General features: G+C 47.4%; 1 protein-coding gene across 8 annotated transcripts in view; it reads right to left on the bottom strand.

The window, feature by feature from the left end:
• PACS2 (phosphofurin acidic cluster sorting protein 2) overlaps positions 1-20,678 on the bottom strand; it is a 77,312-nt gene that overhangs the window by 24,777 nt on the left and 31,857 nt on the right. For 2 of the 8 annotated variants that reach the window (XM_071435717.1, XM_071435712.1), the window contains exons 4-17: positions 18,311-18,436; positions 16,126-16,288; positions 14,990-15,063; positions 14,189-14,245; positions 12,021-12,080; positions 10,628-10,785; positions 8,807-8,897; positions 7,983-8,057; positions 7,129-7,250; positions 6,527-6,659; positions 5,793-5,897; positions 4,262-4,368; positions 3,455-3,609; positions 121-231 (exon numbers count right to left, since the gene is read on the bottom strand). In XM_071435717.1, coding sequence (XP_071291818.1) covers positions 121-231; positions 3,455-3,609; positions 4,262-4,368; positions 5,793-5,897; positions 6,527-6,659; positions 7,129-7,250; positions 7,983-8,057; positions 8,807-8,897; positions 10,628-10,785; positions 12,021-12,080; positions 14,189-14,245; positions 14,990-15,063; positions 16,126-16,288; positions 18,311-18,436 — 1,537 coding nt within the window. Of the gene's footprint in view, positions 1-120; positions 232-3,454; positions 3,610-4,261; positions 4,369-5,792; positions 5,898-6,526; positions 6,660-7,128; positions 7,251-7,982; positions 8,061-8,806; positions 8,898-10,627; positions 10,786-12,020; positions 12,081-14,164; positions 14,246-14,989; positions 15,064-16,125; positions 16,289-18,310; positions 18,437-20,678 lie in introns of all 8 variants that reach the window. The other 6 variants (XM_071435715.1, XM_071435710.1, XM_071435713.1 and 3 more) reach the window with 4 other exon arrangements.

Here is a 20,678-nt window from a genome sequence, read left to right on the forward strand (position 1 = left end):
GTGAGAAGAAAAGAGGAACAAAACCACTTGTCTGCTTCCTCTTGTATTTACTTGACCTCTGCTAAAATTACTCACTCAAGCTTTTCATCCCACACAGGCCAGACAGACACAGAGTCTTACCAGTGGTCTGTGCTTCAAGTTTGTTGAACAGATCTCTCCAGGCTAGATCTTGGAAGAAGTTGTTGTATCTATAATCTACAGACCCCAGATACTTGGCCACTGGATGAGAGCCTAAGAAAGAAAGGAAAACATCACAGCTGTGCTCTCCAGCACTGAACACAAGCGTGGCTTTGATCTGTAAGGAATTCAACCCCAAAATCAAAACCACACTAGACACCTCAGAAATAAACTTCTTCAATTATAACCAAGTCATTTAGTCCAGCTTATCTCTACAAGAGCATGCAAACAGACTTCCCAGTGCAGACTGCTTCAACACATTGCTATCTTTCACTTGAACCTTCCCCCTAACAAATTAAATTTTAAAAGGCCAAAGGAAACAGGACTGGGAAACTGCTGAGGAAATAAATTACTAGGAAGGCACAAAGGCTCTACACCTCTCCATGTCTCTCAGTTTTGCAAGCAGCTCTCCCAAACAGCCCTTCCTGCCCACAGGCTGCACCACAGCCAGGCCACCTCTGCCAGGAGGGGCCAGACCCCTTCCTCCAAGCACCATTTGTACCCCACAGCTGTTCCACAACACTGAGAAGAGGCAATTACCCCCAGGCAGGAAAAAAAACCCAGGGAGGCTTGTTTAATCTGTGGAGAAGGGCTATAAGCTCAATAAATAGGCTGCAATTTGAGGCAGAAAGCAGAGCCCCAGGATTACAGGACTCAGTGAACACTGGCATGTGCAGCAGGTCCCTGCTTACTCTGCCTGAGCCTCGTGGCTGAGCTCCTCCATGAGCATGGAAAGACCTCCTGCAGAAGCTTTGTGTGTCCAGCCTCCAGCCCTGCCTGGACATCTGACTGCACACTTACACTGAGCAGGACAGGGAAGGTGCTCAAGTGACAAGCTCTGCCCTGGGAGGGTTCATTATTTTAGGCCACTTTCCTTTTTGGACATCTGTGTCCCCAAAACAGACAACGCCCCCTAGCAACTACAGTCTTTGAACACAGGAGAAAAGGTGTGCCAGGATCACCCTGCCCAGCCACCACCTGCCAATCAGGCTCAGCACCACCCCTGTACATTTACACTCAGCCATGAAGCAGCCTCAGAGCTCCTCTTAATCACATTGTTTTCATCCTTCCTACATACCAAATTTGCCCATCAAGCCACACTTCCAGTCAGCTGAGTTAACTGGAAACCTGACAAATTCCTTCAGGACAACCCCAGTTGCTTAACTCCCCTCACCATGGTCCAGGAAAGCTCTGGTGGAAAAAAAAAAGACCCAAACAATAAACCCACTGTCTCAGTGCTTCAACCCTCCAAGCTGATTTCCAGCCTTCAAGGAGAGGTGAAAGCAGGAGGTGCCTCTGAGCTGCCTCAGGGCCAGTAGAGGCTGGGACCCCACATTTCCCCTGCAGTGGAGTTTTGAGCAGGGCACACAGCACAGCTCTGCACCCTGTGCTGGAGAAGCTTTCCCATACTCTGCACATGGAAACAAGCAATCAAAGCAAGGCTCCCAAGAAGTCCTACCCATGGGAGCTATATAAAATGTTAAAATACCCCAAACAGCCAAAATACCCCTTCAACATTTTATTTTCCCCTTTTCAGCTATGATACAGTGTTTTAGACAGCAGAGGAGTCTTACAGCCATGGAATCAGTGGCATGGAGCAGGACTGAATCTCCCAGTTCATATGTTTGCAGACACTGAGCATTTCTGATTGCTAATAAACCACTGAGGGTTGACCCTTCTGTCACTGGCGTGTGTAGCTGTGGACTCAGAAGGTAAAACCATCCATGGAAAAACCCTAGTTCACCACCAACCCATTTCAAAGGTATTGCAAGCAGCAGAGAGGCTTTTCCTTTAAGACATTTATGGCATGGTCACCATTCTGTCTTTGGTGCTTTTTCAATTGTCAGAAATGAGAGGTGGCTCCTCAATCACTTTAATGAACTGCCAGAGAGCTGGCCAGAAATAAGCACTTGATCCAATCAGGAAATACTGCAGACTTCTGTGGAAAAGATCCTCTTAGAGAAGTTCTATATTTAAAGTAGAATCTAAAAAGAATCCACAGTTCTAAAGCATTTCATTATCAAAGTGTCTGGTTCATTGTTTTCTTTTTTGATTACAAAACAAAGTTTTAAGATTAAAAAACCAACCTAAACCCAAACACTAGCTAAATCTTGTGTTTCACTTTCAAAGATAGAGTATTTTCAGATCATTAAAAACTGCAGTACAGAAAACTCTTCTCCTGAGGCCAGGAGACAGTCAGCAAGTGAGCAGCAAAGTCTCAGACACAGATTCTCATTCAAAGCACATTTAACCTTGCAGAAATTAATATTTTTTTGGTTTTACTCCCTAAAGGGCTCTCTCTTCTCTTCCTGCCAAGCACTTTGGAAACTAAATGCCTTTTTTTACAGAATGATCCAATTCTTTGCCTTTTTTATTCAACTCTTGCAAATGCCACCACTGAATGGACAGCCTAACCCCAGTGTTCATGGTGCTGGGCAGCAGCTTCTGATTCTTACAGGAACTTCCATCAGCTGCCCCCAAACCCAGAAAAATGGAAAACACTAGCAAAAAGCGCTTTTCAAGTGTTCTGTAGCTTGCATCACTTAAGTGCTCTGTCCACACAAGTCAAGCCCTGGACCCCACCAGCACTGCCCAGATGTCCCTGCCCACAGCAACAGTGACTCCCCTGCTTCCCAGGCCTTGCCACCACCACATTCCTCAGGGTTGTGACTACACCAGCACCCTGGTGCTGCTATCAGTGCACTCTACCTCCCTCAACACAAGCAATCCAAGCTGGGGAATGTTCCACCCAGGCAGGCTTGCTGAGCTGCTGAAAGGGCAGAGATAAAGTGAGGGAAAAACCTGAGCAGACCAGCATGAAAAGTAAAGGTCAAGAGATGCATGTAATTTGAATAATTCAAATTCTCAGCAGTTTCAGAGCCTTTTAAAAATTTTCAACCCCTCCTCTTAACATTTTCTGAGTCAAGTCCAGGGAGGCCAGAACAGTTATTGCTTTGGGAAACATGGTGCCCACTGAATTTAACATTTCAGCCAGGGAAAAGGGTTTCCAGAACAATTCTGTGCATAAGAGTGTCCCTGTATGGGGAAGGAGTACTTAACCCCTTGCTTCAAACAAAAGGCTTACAAGCAGACTTTGCCATCAGGAACTTAGAGATGAAATTCACTCCCACAAGAGCAGTAACACCGGCACTGCACAGTGATCTAACAATTTGCCTCATTTAACCTATAGCCAAAGCTCCAGAAAGGCTTCTCCTGAGGGAACACAACAGATTTCACCCATTCCCCTCCCTGTGAAGAAACACCATTCCTTATTTACCTAGAGGGATGATCAGAAATTTCATGTAGCCGAGCCAGTCGGGGGTTTTGTGAGACAGCTGCTCTACAAAGAGCCTCAATACAGCACTGAGGTAATTCTGGGCTCCTGCCACTGCAATTTTAATTGGGTTTGGAGGCTGTGAATTGCAGTTACAGCTAGACAGAAAAAGAGGAAACATATTTGTAATTGTGCCTTCAACCACATATTTCAGAGCAAGCAGCAAAAAAAACCAAAACTGGTTAATAACAATTATAGCAGAAGAGAGTTTGTTCAATACACAAGGCAATATTGCAACGATTCTCAGCAGCTTAAAACATTATTAATAAAATACAACATTCTTCAGTAATTCCTTAATTGGTCTCCCTGCTCCTTCTTTTGCACATTTTGATATTCTAAAGGGCTGGGCTCAACTACCTAGGTTAGGATGTACCTATTAAATGCTGGGTCAGAGAACACACTCAGGTACCCACAGCCCCCAGCAGGTAAGCAGGGAGTGCCTTCAGGAACTGAGGAATTATTCTGGGAATTGTTTGGAAGGGAGAGCAAGAACTATTTAAAACCCCTTTATTTGTTTTGCGTGCACTACACCCCCAAGGCACAGTCTCTGATAATCACTGCTGCTGGTGACTTGCATGCCCCACATGAGGCAGAACAGCAGGCCCTGCAGGGGTGGTGAGTGCTGAAGAGCCCCACAATGCAATTCTGACTTCAGGAAAGCAGACTGGAAAGGTTTCATGCAGTAGTTGAGAAATGAACTCGCTGAGTCCTGGGGCACAGGAGCTGAGAGGCTTTTAGGTGAGAACTTACTATCTCTGTATCCTGGAGACAATTGTGCTGAAAGCTGCCTGAATATCAGCAGAGGAACATGTGCAGACCACTGGCAAGGTGTGCTTTTGCAACACATCTGAAAGGTACTGAGGAGAGAACAGAACATTTTTTCGTCAGTTTTTTTCAGTAGAGTTTGTCACAAGAAGAAAATGTGCCTTCCCCAACCTCCTGGGTATTCTCACACCCACTCCTGGGCACTCTCCCTGTGTCTGAAGGTGATGTGGCTATTTCACAAATGCCTCCTCCCTGCACAGCAGCCAAAGGAAAGTTCTCCTTCTAGAAAAATGGCAACATCTTCTTGACAGACACAACACCGTATCCCAGAGATGCAGCACAGTTTTTACAGCCACAGAGGGCAGGGCCAGCAGAACATTCACTGAGCAGACAGCCCTGGGAAAGAGCAGACACTGCTTACCTGCCTGCTTCTGGCAGCTGCAGCTCTCTGATTTCCATTTTAAAGAAATGCAGTGCTCTGCACACCCTTAAACACTGAAGAAAGGGAAGGGTGCTACCACATCCATGCTCCTTGTGAGGGACTGTTTCCCCTCCATGCAGCTGATGGGGGCACCACACACCTCAGGTACACATGGACATAATTATGGCACTAATTATCTCACACTTTCAATTTCTGCCTGACTGATCTATACACCCCAGTCCATATCCCTCATGCCCTCTGATACTGCAGGCACAAGGTGCCAGAACCCCTGTCAGGTGATCTACAACATCTGTCCATCTCTAGAAGGCATTTCTGTGTCTTCCAAGAATAGAGAAAGTGGAACCAGTAGCTCAGATGGTATTTTTGCTCTCTCACACGTTGAGACCCTAGTTATTGCAGAAACAGAAAGCCAAAGCAGACAATGTAACTCCACAAGCCTGGCACAAGTTCCCCAGGCAAGGGCCACCCAGCACGTGTTCATTGGTCCTCTTCCATACATATTTTATTGCTTTCTCAGAATAAGGTTCCAAAAGGAGCAAAATTTGCTCCAAATTTGTAAAAATTTCCCAATTTGTTGTCAGCAAAAGGAAGTATTGGTCAGAGTTCTCCTTAAAACAACTATCACTCAGCAAGGATGGGGTGATTCCTGCAGTCAGCAGTCACATGCATGTGTACATGGCTACAGAGCTGATCCAAAATATTTTCTCCTGTTCACTACCTGTGCTCAGAAATCTCAGCCTAAACCACCACAAGGTCAGACCTCCCTGCTTCCTTTGTCCCAGCCTACCATAGTTTAGGGGGCTTTTGAGTGCAAGGGTTTAGCCACACTCCCAGTGTGCTGCTAACCAGAAGGAATGGCACTGCTTGGGGAGAAAACACCTCTGTGGAAAGGTTCAAGTGGCAAAGCTTTATAAGATCCCAGCATCTCCTGGCCAGATGAAATCCAGCCTGTGAGCACTGAGCACTCTGCAGGCAGCAGACCCCGCTTGGTTAGTGCAGAGCTCAAGGCCTGTCCATTCCTGAGGAAGAACAGTACAGGAGAACAGTGCTCCAGGTAATGCCTCCTGCCCTTACCTGGCCTTGCCAGTCAGATGTATTGACAAGGATAATGTTTTCTGGCAGCTGGTCATCAGAAACCAGGATGTGATTCAGCTGATCATACACTGTTTTCCTGGGGATCTGGAAATAAAGACACAGAGAAGGACAGTAAGAGGTGTCAGCTTTAGCCATCAAGCCTCCAGCTCCAGCTCTTGCAATTGATGTGCATACTGGTCAGTCACCCCACCAGCAGAGGCACACTGGACAATCTGCAGCTTCCTCAGTGTTAGCCACCATGGATTTGTTGGCCACTACTCTTTCTGCCATGCACTTTTACTTACATCACTTTATACCAACTAACAGCAGCCCAGGAATTTAAGATTCATAAAAGCCAGGAACAATCTCCTTCAAGGAGGGAAATAAGTGAGTCCCACAGCTAACAAAAGCACAGCACATATGCTGTGCACAAGACAGTCCCTAGCAATCTGCCTTATTTCAAAAGAGTAATTCCTCAACACACCCCTATTCATTTCTCATTCTAACAATCTGCTCCAGTGTTTTGAGTTTATGGCTGGCTGACAAAGCTACAAGCTGGCAAACCCCAGCGGACTGGATGGAAGATAAAATTTTAGCCAAGACATGAATTCCCTCCTTCCTGAAGCTGCGGGGCCCAGTTCCTTCCCAGCAGGGACAGAGCTCGAACCAGAAGGACAAGGAGACAGTGGAGAGGAGGAGCACTGAGTGGCTGGAGGGCAGCAGTGTCAGCTGACCTGTAGGTGGTGCCGGGTGTCCGGGGAGCGCTCGTTGTCCAGGCTGTTGGCTCTCTCGTTCTGCGGCCTCACCGGCTGCCTCTCCTTCAGGGACGTGCTCCTGCCCCGGCGCCCCGTCTGCTTCCCTTCAGACCTGCTGGGAGACTCACACTGCCAGGGCAGGCACGCTTCTGAGTGAGACACAGCCCCCAGAGCCCCACCACCCGTCTGGCAGCCTCAGTGATGCCAGCAGAAGCTCTGGGGAATTCTGCACGGAGATCTAAGCTAGCTTGAGCCTGGCTGATTCTGCTTCTGACAGCACAGCTCACAGCTCAGCACATTCTCAGGAGTGCAGGATGACTTCCACAGCCTGTGCTAAAACCCACACCCCCTCTCTGCTATTGCTACACCAGCATCATAAGATCCAGCCAGGAAAACTGCAGTCACACACCCAAAGCAGCACAGAATACCTCTGGGCAATCATTTATCAAGTGCTCCAGACCCATTGCTCAAGTGCCCAAACACAGGGAGGGTGTCCTTGCAGCTTACTGCCTTAAGGCCACCCTGACCAAGTCCTAGCATGCTGTCCATGCCTGCAGCAGGCACAGCCCTGTCTCCTGTACCTGGTGGATGGGATGATGAGGGACTCTGTCTTTGTGATCTTCCCACTGGGTGGGAGCTTCTCCACAAACACATCTGGAGTGGGGAGCTCAGCCTCCTGGACCTCAGCTTGCTGGTTAGACTCCTGCAAAAACACAGGGAACAGAGTTAGCAGGAACAAACCCTCCCTCTGTCTCACCTTGGGAGCTTAGCTCTGGCTGGGGCACATTGAGCCTGCCTCTTCCAGACATCCTGCTCACTGCCAAAAGGGGGAAACCAGTAGTGGCTGTCTGGGGCTACCTGTTCCCAGCTCTGCCTCACAAGGGAGCTGGGGGTAGGAAAGGTGTTCAGATATGCTGTTTGGAACAGGCACTCTCACAGCTCAAAGCCAGGGACATGCCTCCTCATGCAATGCAGATGAATTCATCTTACCCAAATGAACTAGCTAAGAGAGAAAGACATGACAGAAATGTTACACACCCCACGTTCCCAGCAGAGCAACTTGAGCTTTGGGATTTCTACCCCAGGACCAGCTTGATTTCTGCCAACTCAGCTGAAAGTAATACTTCTGTCTGATCAAATGGAACAGCCCTGAGCATCCTTTGCATGCTCAGTAGCAAACTTTGGGCCAGCCTTTCTCAGGCTGCTTGAACAAAAGGTCAAATAGAGCATTTCACCTGCAAAAGGCTGAAAGACAAGAAGCTCCAAACTAAGGCCAGGAGGAGAACTCAGTGCTATCTTCACTGCAGCTGATTTTACCCATGGAAGTTGTGTTGCATGTGCAACATACAGACAGACAGATGCACCCCACAGAATGCAGCCCACAGCTGACACCAAACTGGCAGGAGGAAGGTCAACAAGTGCATTTTCAACTTACATAAGGGACAGTGTCAGAAACACTGTCGCCTGCATGTTTGGTTCCAAGACTCTTTGTCTTTTCAGGCACTTCTACCTGCTTGAGAGAAGAAAAATCCTCAGAAGGTTTAGCACCAGCACAGTTTCCAGCCATGTTCTCTGGGTCAGGCTGTTCAGAAGAGAGGCTTCTCCATTTAAACATCAACAGCTCTGCAGCATGGCCAGCAGTGCTCCCTGCTCACACCAGGACTGCACACATCACTGTGGGATGTGGCAAAGCTGATGCACAACACACAGGAGAGGCAATGAAATGCTCTGGGATGGGACTGACACTTTATGCCCATTCAGGAAGGAATGGAAAAGCAGCTGAGCTGCCCCTGACCATTCACTGTCAGCCACCAGGAAAAATACCCCAACATCAGCAAAGAAAAGAATCCTCCACAGAGTGCTAGGAAGTCCCTAAAACTCCCAGGCAACATCTCCCATCCTGGCAGTCATTTCAGGCACGTGGGAATCTGAAGCTATTTACACCATGAGCAAATATTCAATACATAACCTGAAGATGCACCCTCAGGTTAATACCATATTTGCATTAAAACAAAACAAAACAAAACCAACAATAACAAAAAACCAAAAAAACAAACAACAACAACAAAAAAATCCCAAACAAAAAAACCCAAACTGGCCAAAAAAATCTCCAGTCCCCAAAAAGTCCAAATGGGTTTTCTTAGCAGAAAATGTGTATCTCTGCATCCAAATCGTTGGGATGTTGGAGGTGTCAGAGAGGGTAATTTACACATGCAATTAGAGAGAGTTCAGAGAGGTAACACTTGAAATGTGACTTACAGGACTTGGTGGCTCTCTCTGGCTCCTGATGCTGTGGATGCTACCAATTTCTGTCTGAGAGCTGGAGTGTGACAGTCCTTCAAAGTAAGGTCTGAATAAGAAAAGTAAAACCCATTTCTTATTACCAGAAACACCGACAGGGCAAGTCCACCACACTCAGAGCAAAGCAGCACAACAGTTCCCAGAAGATCTTACTGCTCCCCAATGGTTCCAGTGAAACAGACTACTTTTGAAAGGAGAGGAGGGTGTCCAGGACAGTAAGAGAAGCCAGAAAGTCCAGGCATTCCTGAATTTAGCTTCTGACTGACATACAGCAAGCAGAATTACTGCTTCCCCCACACCCCAACACTCTGCTCCTGGGTAAGTGATTCTTGGGCTAATATACATTTTGTTTCCAGCTTGCATCTGGATCTGGCTGCCAGCCCTAGGCTCCAATTACACATTTGCTCAGTAAGATAAGGTACCACACACAATCAGATTGTGCTTCCACTCAAAAGGCAGCTCATCACATCAGGCTACAAGACGCAATTACAACGTAAGGAACTGATTTTTTGTTGTTGTGGGAAAAACCTGCCTCAAAGGCATCAACATTTATCACATCCTCTTCAAGATATGAACACCAGAACTGAACCTAGGAAACTACAGAGTGTCTCCCCAGGACCACACACAGTAAGTTCTTATTCCAGCATTACTCCAGCAATCACATAGCCCAGCATAGTTTGCTCCTCAGCTCCAGGGAACAGGATATGAACTGGAACATTTTGGCTTGTTTCAAAGCAGCTGCTTACCACAACACATCTATTTTCAAATCCCTTCATGGTAGGGCCAACCAGCTGGCTGGAATCTTGGGTTAAGCACCAAACACCTTCACATGCCAGCAGCCCCACCATTTCCACTGCTGCCCCACTCTATCCTTGGCATCTCCTGGCTCACTGACAGGGACCAGCTCTCTCCAGACCCAGAATCTGTTCTCAGCCCAACGAGGTTATAATGACACCTGGTAATTAGCAGATTTAGCAGATGCTGTACTGACCAGCTGCAGTGGTCAGTGCCATAAGTCTCTGTTTCAGAGCCATCACACACTGAGGGCCTGAGCCTGCAACCATACCCCAGCCAGAAGCAGGAGTCAGCTCAGTCTCACATCTTCAGCCTTTATTGAGCAGAGTGTGACACAGCTGTGTTAGCTCAGAGCTCTGCATCTGCTTGAGACCCCGAGCCAGCAACCCCCAGCTCAGCTCCACAGTGCTGGGAGTGATCCACAGGAGCTCTTTAAGAACAGGCTGGAGCACATCCACGTGTGCTGCAGTCAATGCCTTTGGACCCTGAGGAATCCACTTGTTTCCTGCAGCTCTGCTTCCTTAATCCCTGCAAAGACTCTCTTTCCACACAGGGTGTTATTACAGGAAAGGTCTTTCCAGAAAGACAGTGTGCCTTGTTCATCTCTGCCTCTACTCCTGCCTTAGCACACATTTCCTTCCTGGTTCTTCATCCCTGCCTCTACTCCTGCCTTAGCACACATCTCCTTCCTGTGTCTACCTTCCCTGTGCTCAGGTGGCAGGGCAGCAGAACATCTGCAGAGGGAACAAGGAAGAGCTGGGACTAAAGGGAAGTCAGACACCCCACACCCTACCTCTAGATCACAAGCTTAGAATGGTCACTCCCATTCTAACACCACCATGTCAGGAGGGGAAAAAGAAACACAGAAGAGTGGGAATAAAACCAACATCTGACATTGTACATGGTTGACAAAGCTACAAGCCCCAGCAGACTGGATGGGGTTTGCCAGCCATCTCTGGCCAGCAGAAGCTGCCTCACACTTACTTTAACTTTGGCTTTGGAGTGCTCAGGACACTGTCATCATCCTCCATTTCTGGCCCGCTGTCACTGGGGTTCTCTATATCCAGCGTGTCATACAGAAGGTCCAAATCCTCCTCCACCTCTGGAACGTGCTCTGCTGGGTCCTGCTCTGAATCCAGAACCTACACAGGACAAAAAGAGGCATCACCAGCTCTGCTAGGAGCCAGATTGATCCCACATCACCCCTGCTCCCCCCAGGACTGCAGGACACCAGTCCTGGCAGCAAGATTCTATTCCTGGTGCTAGGATACTATATCCAAGGAACATTAAGTACATGAGAAATGCTTGTCTTGGATCAAGCTTGTCAATGCCTGGTTAAGCAGGAGTTATATATTGGACCAGGCATCCATGAGCGTGCCATTGTTCATCTCCACTGTTCAACCCCATTCTATAAACAAAGCTTTAAAGCTCCAAAGGAATCTCAGTCTTCCTAGAACCAGTACAAAACTCCAGTATTCCCAACAGTGTAGCATGTATTGGTTTTTACTGAAAAAGCTGCCCTGACGCCTCCTGATTTGATACCCAGAAATGTCCACAGGAGGCGCCTGAAACCTGGAGGAGGATCCGCTGCCACGGCCGAGGCAGGGAGAACAAACACCTCCCACTGAACTCGCTTTACACACACCCCGGAGCAAGCAGGGGCTGTGCCCTGACCACAGCTTGCTTTTGGAGTGGCAGCTCCAGAAAAAAAGCAGCAGCAGCTCGGCTGCCTGAGCTCGCAGCTGTGGGTGCTGACTCTGCCGAGCAGCAAAGCTAACAGGACTGCTTGCAAGAGGAAGGCAGCACCAGGAGTTACTCAGTCTTTCCCACAAGCCACAGAATCAGCACACAGCCCCACAGCCAAAGGAGAAGTTAACTGGTGTTGTGTTGGATACTTATTGTTACACAGGTTTCTGGGGGTTTGGACCTGTTTCATCCTTTCCTGCTCTGACCAAGCAGCTGACTCTTGTGGATTGAGCTCCCATCCAAGGTTTTCATGTCTTGCCTGGCTGTTTTAGTAAGATGATCAAACAGGCTGGGCTTTAACCTCACAAGCAATACACACCATTTGGACTGCTTGCCTTTGAACGGGTCAAAGATAATTTCAAAGCAATCTGCAAAACTAATGGTTATGCACATAGCTGCCAAAATCTGCTTTTGATAAAACTTCATCTACAAAATGCTTGTTGACATTTAGAAGTTGGCCCTCAAGCCTCCCTGCAAGGCCAGGGTGTGAGGAAAGGTCACATCCACTGTGGACTTGAAAACAAAATGAAGGGAACAGAAGAAAACAGGAGTGTTCCTGAAGACTAAAGCAAGATGCACCAAGCAGAGGGCAGCACACAAGGCAGGGAGATTTACAGAAGGAATTACTCACCTCATCAGACACTTTAAACCTCTTCAGCAATGCCACAACCTTCTGTTTGAAGTTTTGTTGCTGCAAGTTAAAGACACTTTTACATAAGTAAAGCATTAAGTGAGCTATTTTCTCCCAGCCTGCAAGAAGCCAGACACATCTGACACTGGTGCTACCCTGCTGTTTAAAATCAAACAACATCTGGCACCACAGACCACCTCCCTGCTGTCCTTACACTGAAACCAGCTTTTCCACACCCATGATAACTTTATTACCACCAGTGGTAGGTCCCACTCCAACAAGCACTGTAAATCTGAAAGATGGCACTCCACTTTTGGCTGGACACACAATGGATAACAATTCTTATCTGCCAGATCACCTCCCTGTGCCTTTTTGATATATTCCTGGAAAACACCTGAAAGTCAACTTCTCTGATTCTTAGCAAGAGTGAGCCAACATAGAGAACTACCCATTGACCCCAAGAACAAATGTGATTTTTACCACCAAAGCATGGGGGTTTTTTTGCAGGAGTTTGCATGGCAGGTTCATTTATTTCACTAGCAGCACTGGTGAAAACCTGTGGCACTTATCCTCAGCATTTGCCCCATCACACAAATGTTTCTTGAGTCATACTCCCAGATCCTGGACACAGCAGGAAACAAGGCCAGAGCAACACAAGGCAAACTGCTGCCCTCCCTTTGTGCTTGCTCACCCCCAGGTGCTCCCCTTTTGCAGGATCAAACAGCTGAGGTTTGCCCAGCCCTTCTCTGCCTGTCACTGACAAACCTGATGTGCATATCCTCAAGAAGGGCCCAGGTCTCAGTGCTGGTACAGAGCATCTGAGGTGCATCCTTGAGTCAGGAGAAAGGGAGAAGGAAATGGCTGGCACCAGGCCACTCTGAGGTGAAGAAAGTTGCTCATTTGCTGCCTCTCCTGAGGTCCTGCAAGTCCAACTGCCTACTTCCAACTCTGGCCTCAGACACTTCACACACCCTTTATCTCTGAGCTCCTATCCTGCAGCTGCAGCCACCTTCCAGACAGTTGAAGCTTAGGTGAAATAAATCCAGCACACTGTCCCAAGACAGCCCTGTTTCCATGCCCAGTGCATCCCTGAGGCTGAGATGCTGATGCTCTCACCAGTGTGACAGCTCTGCTCTGGCTCAAGCAAACCCATCTATGACAACACCTGGGGCCAGTTCAGCAGCCCACAGAGGGGGGACACTCAGCATGCAGCAGCCAGGGGGACATGGCAAAAGCTGTTTGCTGGCCTGAATGGTTTCATAGAGAGCAGATCTGGTTTGGAGCTGGGCTGATGGTAACTTAACTGGCATCACCAAACCCAGTTTTGCACCACCTGGACCTCCAGCATCAGTTCAGAGGTCAGAGCTGGAATGGCATTCTTCTTATGGGTTCCTTGCTTAATACCAAGTGGTGGATTTTGTCCTGACTGGACACTGTTCAAAGCAATACAGACACCAAGGGTATGAACTAGCACACTCCTGGTCTCACAGGAAGGATCTTTACAGTGATGGATTCAGGTCAAAACAGGGTTTATTTCAGACCTCATCAAAATGCGGATTTCAGAAACAGCCTTAGATCATGGTGTGGTGAAGCTCAAGTCCCTGCTCCACACAAGTGCAGCTTTGCAGGCACACCCATGCTTGTGGGGGAGGGTGGACAGCCACATGCATCTTTCTAAAGCTTCTATATACATCATATCCAGCTACTTCTTTTGCCTCAGCACCACATGCACCACCTGATGTTTATCCATCAAACTTCAACCCCTGACTAAGCCACTTCATTTTGAGAACTTCCCACTGGCCTCTCCCATGCAGAGCACAAATAGGCGAGCACTCCTTCACTTAGAGCCACTTTCAGGACTTACATGAGCATGGATCCTGCACTGCCTTCTTCATGGGGATGGGATTTCATACACTTGCATGATTTTTGGAGGTCCTTAACCTTGCAGCCAAGGGACACTCAAGACATGCACACACCTTGGATGGTCCCACTGCCTGAACTGGCTGCTTTCTCTAGCTCTTCACATGCTGTGACCATGCCCCCAAGCTCCATACTGGGCCAGCATGCCTGGTCTCCCACAAGCCACATGCACTGCACATCCTGGCCAAAGCCCATCAGTGTTAGTAAAACTGATTTCCACCGACCCTGGTTATGGACGTCGTTCTTACTATCGATCTCCGCTGCTTCTTGGGCTTCCCCATCTCGTACTCATCATCATCCAAATCCTGAACAGAAAGAGGATTCCCGTGTTACCTTCGTCATTCTGAGACACATGAGCATGTCAAAATGTTCTTTCTATACAGATGAACCTGCTGCTGTGTCTTCCAGGCATCCAGCATTTGCCTTAATTGCAGTTATGATGGTAGAGGGAAAAGGAAGTGAGACAGGTCTGCAGGGACAGGAATAACAGCTTGGAGAAGCAAAACAGCCCTAGCTCTACATTCAAGGAACAAGGACAGTCACAGCCCCACATCTTGGTGGGTCCCTCTCTCAGTACCCTCTGATAGGTGATGCCAGAGTCTGAAGGCAAGTAAGACCCAAACTCAAAAGCATCTCACATCTAGTCAGGGATTCTCCATAAGGACCTATTGTGAAAAAGGTATTAAAGACTAAAGGCTGCCTCAGACCCCACTGGCCCTTTAATTACAGCTGGGGATCCAGTTGGGCTCTTTGAATCCAATGAGCACTATAGAAGCAATTAAATGACTCCCTGACCATTAAGCAGAGAAGCACAAGGATGCCAATGTTTTTCCAGGGAACTCAAGTCCAAACACGTGAACAGATAAATCAAAGCATGGTAGAAGAAATGGGTTACTGTGCAGACCCTCTCCACTGCAGCTGAACACTTGGTAACATTCTCACACTGGCGTGGTTTAGATACAGAAATAGGCTTTTAGTTTCAAGCAGGAGCTGGGAGTGCACATGCTCCACTGAGCCCTCTCAGGGAGAAGCCATGCCCTGAACAGTACCTGGCCCTGTACGGCATCATCACTGGCCTCCTGCTCAGAAGAGAAGCTCTCGTACTCTTCCTCGGAATAGTTGTCTGAAAGGGAAGGAAAGAGGGGAAAGATCCTGTGAAACTCCTTCAAGGTGAGGGCACGCTCTCATCTCAGGAGCAGAAAAGGCCAGCTGAAGCCACAAATCAAGAAAGGAGGCACACAAGGAGAAGATAAACTAGCAGGCATCTATCCGTGCTAGAACCAGTGAGATGGGAATTGCCTGGAGGAAAGGAATGAGGAGAAACACACCCAGTAAGAAGGAAGGACCAGGACACAGATAAGGCTCCTCCTCCTCTTAATAAGAGGATGAAACTTCTTCCCATTGGAAAGTACCAACCACCTGGTAGACAGCAGCAAGTAACAAGGTTTCTCCACAAGGGAAATTATTTTTCCCCCTAACATGTGCATAACTGACTTAAAGGGACAAGTGAAACACAACAAAACCTTTGTGGAAATGACCCTTCAGGTGAGCTGCCTGGCCCCAGGCAGCAACACACAAACATCTATATGCACTACCTTCAGCAGGTCACTCTTACAGCAGTGAGCAGAGGGCTGGCACCACATAAAAACATCACCACAAGTCTGAACCCAGTGACTTCCCTATACAGTGCACAACATCATGGATTTACACTCATTAAGCCAGGCCATCACCCCCAGCAAAACATGCTGCAGGCTTGCAGGTCTCATCTAAAGTTAATGAAATTTATTGTAGAATACTCAAAGGAAAAGGAAGATGGAAGAGTAGCTTAAATGTGAATTTCCTGAATACAATGCTGACAGCCAGGTGAGAAGCTACAGGCTCCCAAAACATCCACCAATAATGCTGGGAGAGCACTGGTGAGGACACAGCCAACCCTTGCTGGATGGCTCAGGTGTAGTGTGGCATGCTGGAGAAGCTCTGACAATTCAGTCCCTGTCACACTCCCTGCTTGCACAGCAGCACTTTTGCAAAGTGGGTTTTCTTTGCACTGATCACTTAGAGACACAGCAACTTGTGCAGACCAGTCCTCATTTGTCCCAGGAAGCATCCAAGCCCAGGTGGGGTAATTTAACTCCAGCTAGTTCAGGAGGACACTGGTCCTCAGAGAACATGGTTGGACTCTCACCTGTAGACTTGATTTTCTGGCTGGCCTGCATAGTGCTGTCCTCATGGTCGATTGGCTGACTTGACAAGGAGAAGATCCAGATTTCTGCCACCTTCACTGGAGCCTCTTTGATGTTGCTGAAAAGGCTCAGAACCTGGCCACCTTCTGTAGGGTGCTGCATGACCTGGGACAGAAATTAAGCAGAACAAATCTGCATTTAAGTGTATTTAAACTTGTATCATTTGCATACTACATGAGTTATTTATGTTAATGGAGTTACTCTACATTTCCAGGACCTTGTAACCACAGGAGCCACTTGCAGGCAATCCACGAGGCTAGTTGAGATTTTATCTGACTGCTAATGAAAGTGATGGAAGGAAACAAAAAATATTCTGAGCTTAAGAGCTGATTAGCTCACCCTTGAAGCAGAGTACTTGACTACCTCATTACTATGTGTTTGCTTCCCCAGCACAGAACTGATTTGAATGATCAAGTTACCCACCTTCTGAACACCTAATTAAGGAACTTGATATTGTCTTAAAACCAAGCAAAAGAGCCGGTAAAAACGAAAATTCTTGGTGAGATACAGATGTAAAGTGCCTCCTAAAGCAAAATATCCTTGCTGTGGAGAGCTGACACACAAATCTCAGAGGAACTGGCCACCACCCTGGGACAATGAAGCAGCAGGTCATGAAAAACAAGTCAGTGGTGGAGGCAGAGGGACATCTTGGTGCAAGTTTCTCCTTCCTTTGCCACTCCCAGCTCAGAGGTTTCTCCCCAGAATCTTGTGATCTTCTCTTCCCCCACCAGAGTGAGTGAGCACATCCCCTCACCTGCACAGCAACACACACCAGGCTGCTCTGTGCCTCCTCACAGGGACCTAAACAGACCTGAGCTGATGAGGAACGTATGTCCCCCTGCTCTGAAACTGCTCACTCTCAACTCCAATTCACTGCTTTGTTTCAACAGCTTAAGAGAACTTTTTATATTTTTTTTTAAGAAATGAGTCAGTGGATTTTAGGGGTCATCATCCTATAAACTCCAAAGGAGAGGGGAGGGCTTGTAAAATCAGTTTTCCTGAAGACTTCAATTTCATAAATATTCCAGATGAGCTGGAAAGCAACTGTTTCCTAACATGGTGAACCTTTGAACATTTTTGACCTTCTAACCCATGTCAGCTGACATTACAAACAGACATAAGAAAAACCACATGTAGCAGCAGCAATGCCCAACACTTAGAAGTTCACCAGTGACTCTAATTAATGGGCCCGCATTTTTTCTGCCTTACAGCAGTATTTACTTTCTGGTTGTCCAACAAATCAAACAGTACAGGAAAAATGTTAGCTGCAACACCATGCACTTGGCCAATTCAAATAAGGAGCTCACCATTCACTGCAGGGCTGAGGGAAGCTGCACTCACACAAGAGAAGCACTCTTTACAGTGAATTATTTAATATAATAACTCACCACAGCATAACACTGGCTTATTTTGGATAAAAGTCATTTGTTGACAGAATGCAGTCTGATGAAAAATATTGGTGTGAAACTGAACTTGCTACTGCTAAGCCCATTTCTAAACACTCAGACACTGAAACAGCAGAGATTAAACAGGGCATGAAGTAACAAAGCATGGAGCTATGCCATTCAGAAAGCCTTTGTGAATAATTTATCCATACTTGACTCCAGCATTAATTTTATCATTTACTTCTCATGAATAGAGCTCCACCTAAATTACTAACAGCCATGAAACAACAATGGCCAAGGGTTCTTCAAGCAAAATGAGAGAAATTGCTTAATCCTGAACACTCATACTGTGGCACTGAGAAGCACAGCAAATCTTGCTTTAACTTTACCACTTCTCAGGGTTGGAAGACTTGCCCAAGTGACTCTGTCTCATTCTGCACTTTTGATATGGACCCCCTAACTTTAATAAAGCCACAAAACAATAACAAAACCCTCAAAAGGTCACAAGCTATCCTTGTGAAAGCTTTAGCTATTAAGAGATGAGGCAGAAAATGCTCGATATTATTACCCAGTAATAAAATCTGGTTAAAATATTGCCCTGTGAATACTGATTGCAGCTATTAAGATTGCAGCTATTTGAAATCCTCTCAGGTCCTTCTCAATGAGGCAAGTGACAAGAGTGGGGTTGGAGAGAAGGGAAGATGTCCAGGTGTGTAAGCAGACCCTGTGGAGAGCAGCTCACCTCAGCCATGTTGATGCATCCCACAGCCAGGGTCTTGTAGCCTAAAATGGTTCTGTTCTTGTAGCGCTTCCGCCGCTGCAGCATGATCTGGAGCTTGTTGCCTTCTCTCTTCAAGAAGTGAGGGTACTGAGGTGGGAAACACAGTGGAAAAGTTCATTTGGCTTCCTGGCAATATCTCCCAAGCTTCATGGTTAACCTCCATTCCTAAGGAACAGCCCCAGCTGCAGTGCCTGTAGCTCACTCACACTCAGTGCAGAGTTCTTCATTATCCTGGGGAAGACTCAAACAGCTCAGACAGGCACTCCAAAAACACAATCCAGGCACACAGAGCAGCTGCTCAGTTTGGGAAGGGCTGGGCCCAGGGAGATGAGCAGCCTCCAGGAGACACTTTCCCCAAGAGCTAAACAGAGGATGCCCAGAAGTGGAGCCTTGGTGCTGCCCTGCACAAGCAGTGGGCAAGGCAGGGACAGCCACAGACCCCCACACTCTTGGCAGGACACTGCCTTCCCCCCAGCACAAGGACACTTCTCAATTGGTTGTATTTTAAGTCAAGAAAAAAAACCTGTCCTTCTGCCAGGTTATGTTGCTAAGACATAAACCCTCCCAAGGCATGTTCCATACAAGAAAATACATTTGTTTATACACCTCCTCCAGAAAGTCCCCAGCAAGAGAAAGCTGTGAAGCCAAGCAGAGACTATTAGGGAATGAGTAAAGCTAACCATAACCATAACCATGAAGGAGAAGCTGTCCAAAGGAAGAAAAGTCTTCAAGGAAAGATAAAGCAGCAACCTGACCAGTTCTCATCCCAAGAATAGAGGAGCCCGGGACATGTGCTCCAAATACACAACATAAATAGTACTAAGTAACCAGCAGACAGGAGAACCTAATTGCTGAGATCTCAAAGAGGACATTCCCAAGCAAAGGATGCTTCTCTTGCAGGGAAGAACTACTTTCTTTTTTTTTCCTTGGGACATTATGAAAATTAACTTCCTGCCCATCAAAACACTTGATAAAATCAAATAGCAAACACCACCAGAAACCCCTGAGATACTAATTTGCAGTCCAGAGCAAGCCTGACAGCTCTGCAGGGAGCTGGGAGCAGTGGCCACCCAAACAAGAAGAATACTAATTAGCTGATTGCCCTGCAAGGGCAGGATCTACTGCTCACTGCCTGAGGCAGAGGCATTGCAAAGAGAGGAACAACAACCCACCTGGCTAAAAGACAATCCCAAAACACACAGAGCCTGTGACCCTACAGATGTGCAACTTCCCTAAAGAAGGATGGAATAAAGTTACTGGAGAGAAGGGAGAGGGGCTCAAAAAGCCAGAGGCACCTTTCACACTCAAATTTACCATTTCCTTGCTTCTGGGGCCCTTCTACATGTTGGAAGGGCAGCAGGGAAGAGGGATTCCTTGCTCTCAGTTCACAGCATTTGAGCCACACCAAGGCTGTTTAAGTACAAACCTAGAAGTGAAGTCCCAAGTCACCCTTGCTCCCAGGCCAGCTCAGTTTGAATGTTTCCAGTTTTCTGGGATTCAAAAGCTCAAGTCCATAGATGTACAAGTTTCTGTTTTTCTCAGCTGTACTGCTCTGGCCACCTCTGATGAGCATTCACAGAAGTGGTAAAGGAAGGAACAGAGAGACTCAGGCCACTCAGCTCCTCCATCAAGAGCAAGGCCCTCCAGAAGAAAAGATGAGCCATCTGATAGCACAGTCCAGCTTTTTTAACCTCAGCCATGACTTATCAATTCTTCAGAATTGCTTCAACACAAACTTTTCAGTGACTGTCTGTCCATGACAGAGACTGGGGAGGAAAACCGTTTGGCTTAAAACGTTTGAAAGCTTTTAGAGGGAGCACCAAACACCTCAAGGCACCTCTGAGGGGTGAAAAAATACACACATCAGAACAGTGATAGTCAGGGCAAGACTTTTTCTGAAGCCCCAATAATGTCATCTCTCCCATCTGGAAAGGTTTATTAGATTAAAGACAGGAATTAAGTGCAGAGCTCTTAATTAATGCCAGAGAGCTGTGATGTTGTGCTTGGAATATGTGGGGAATTTCCCTGGGCTCTGTGAAGCCACAGAAGTGTGGGTCAGGAGAAGCAGACATTCCAGCAGGAAGGGTGATGACAGCTCACCTGCCAGAAGGGCTGCTGCTGGCTTAGCTTTAGCCCTGGCTAGGAGGGGAAGCAGGACTGCACAGGGCACAAACTCCATTCTCAGCTGTGTGACAGGGTAGCAGGAAACTCCTCCCTTCACTTTGAGCACAGGCAGGCCAGACACCACGGGCTGCTCACCCTAGCTGAACACCCCTAGCTCAGCTCTGGCAAGGGAACACTCCCTGCAAAGGACAGGAATGTCACCCAG

This window comes from Agelaius tricolor, unplaced genomic scaffold (assembly GCF_023055355.1).
Source record: "Agelaius tricolor isolate 1412-34295 unplaced genomic scaffold, bAgeTri1.0.p SCAF_11, whole genome shotgun sequence".
Lineage (NCBI taxonomy): Eukaryota > Metazoa > Chordata > Aves > Passeriformes > Icteridae > Agelaius > Agelaius tricolor.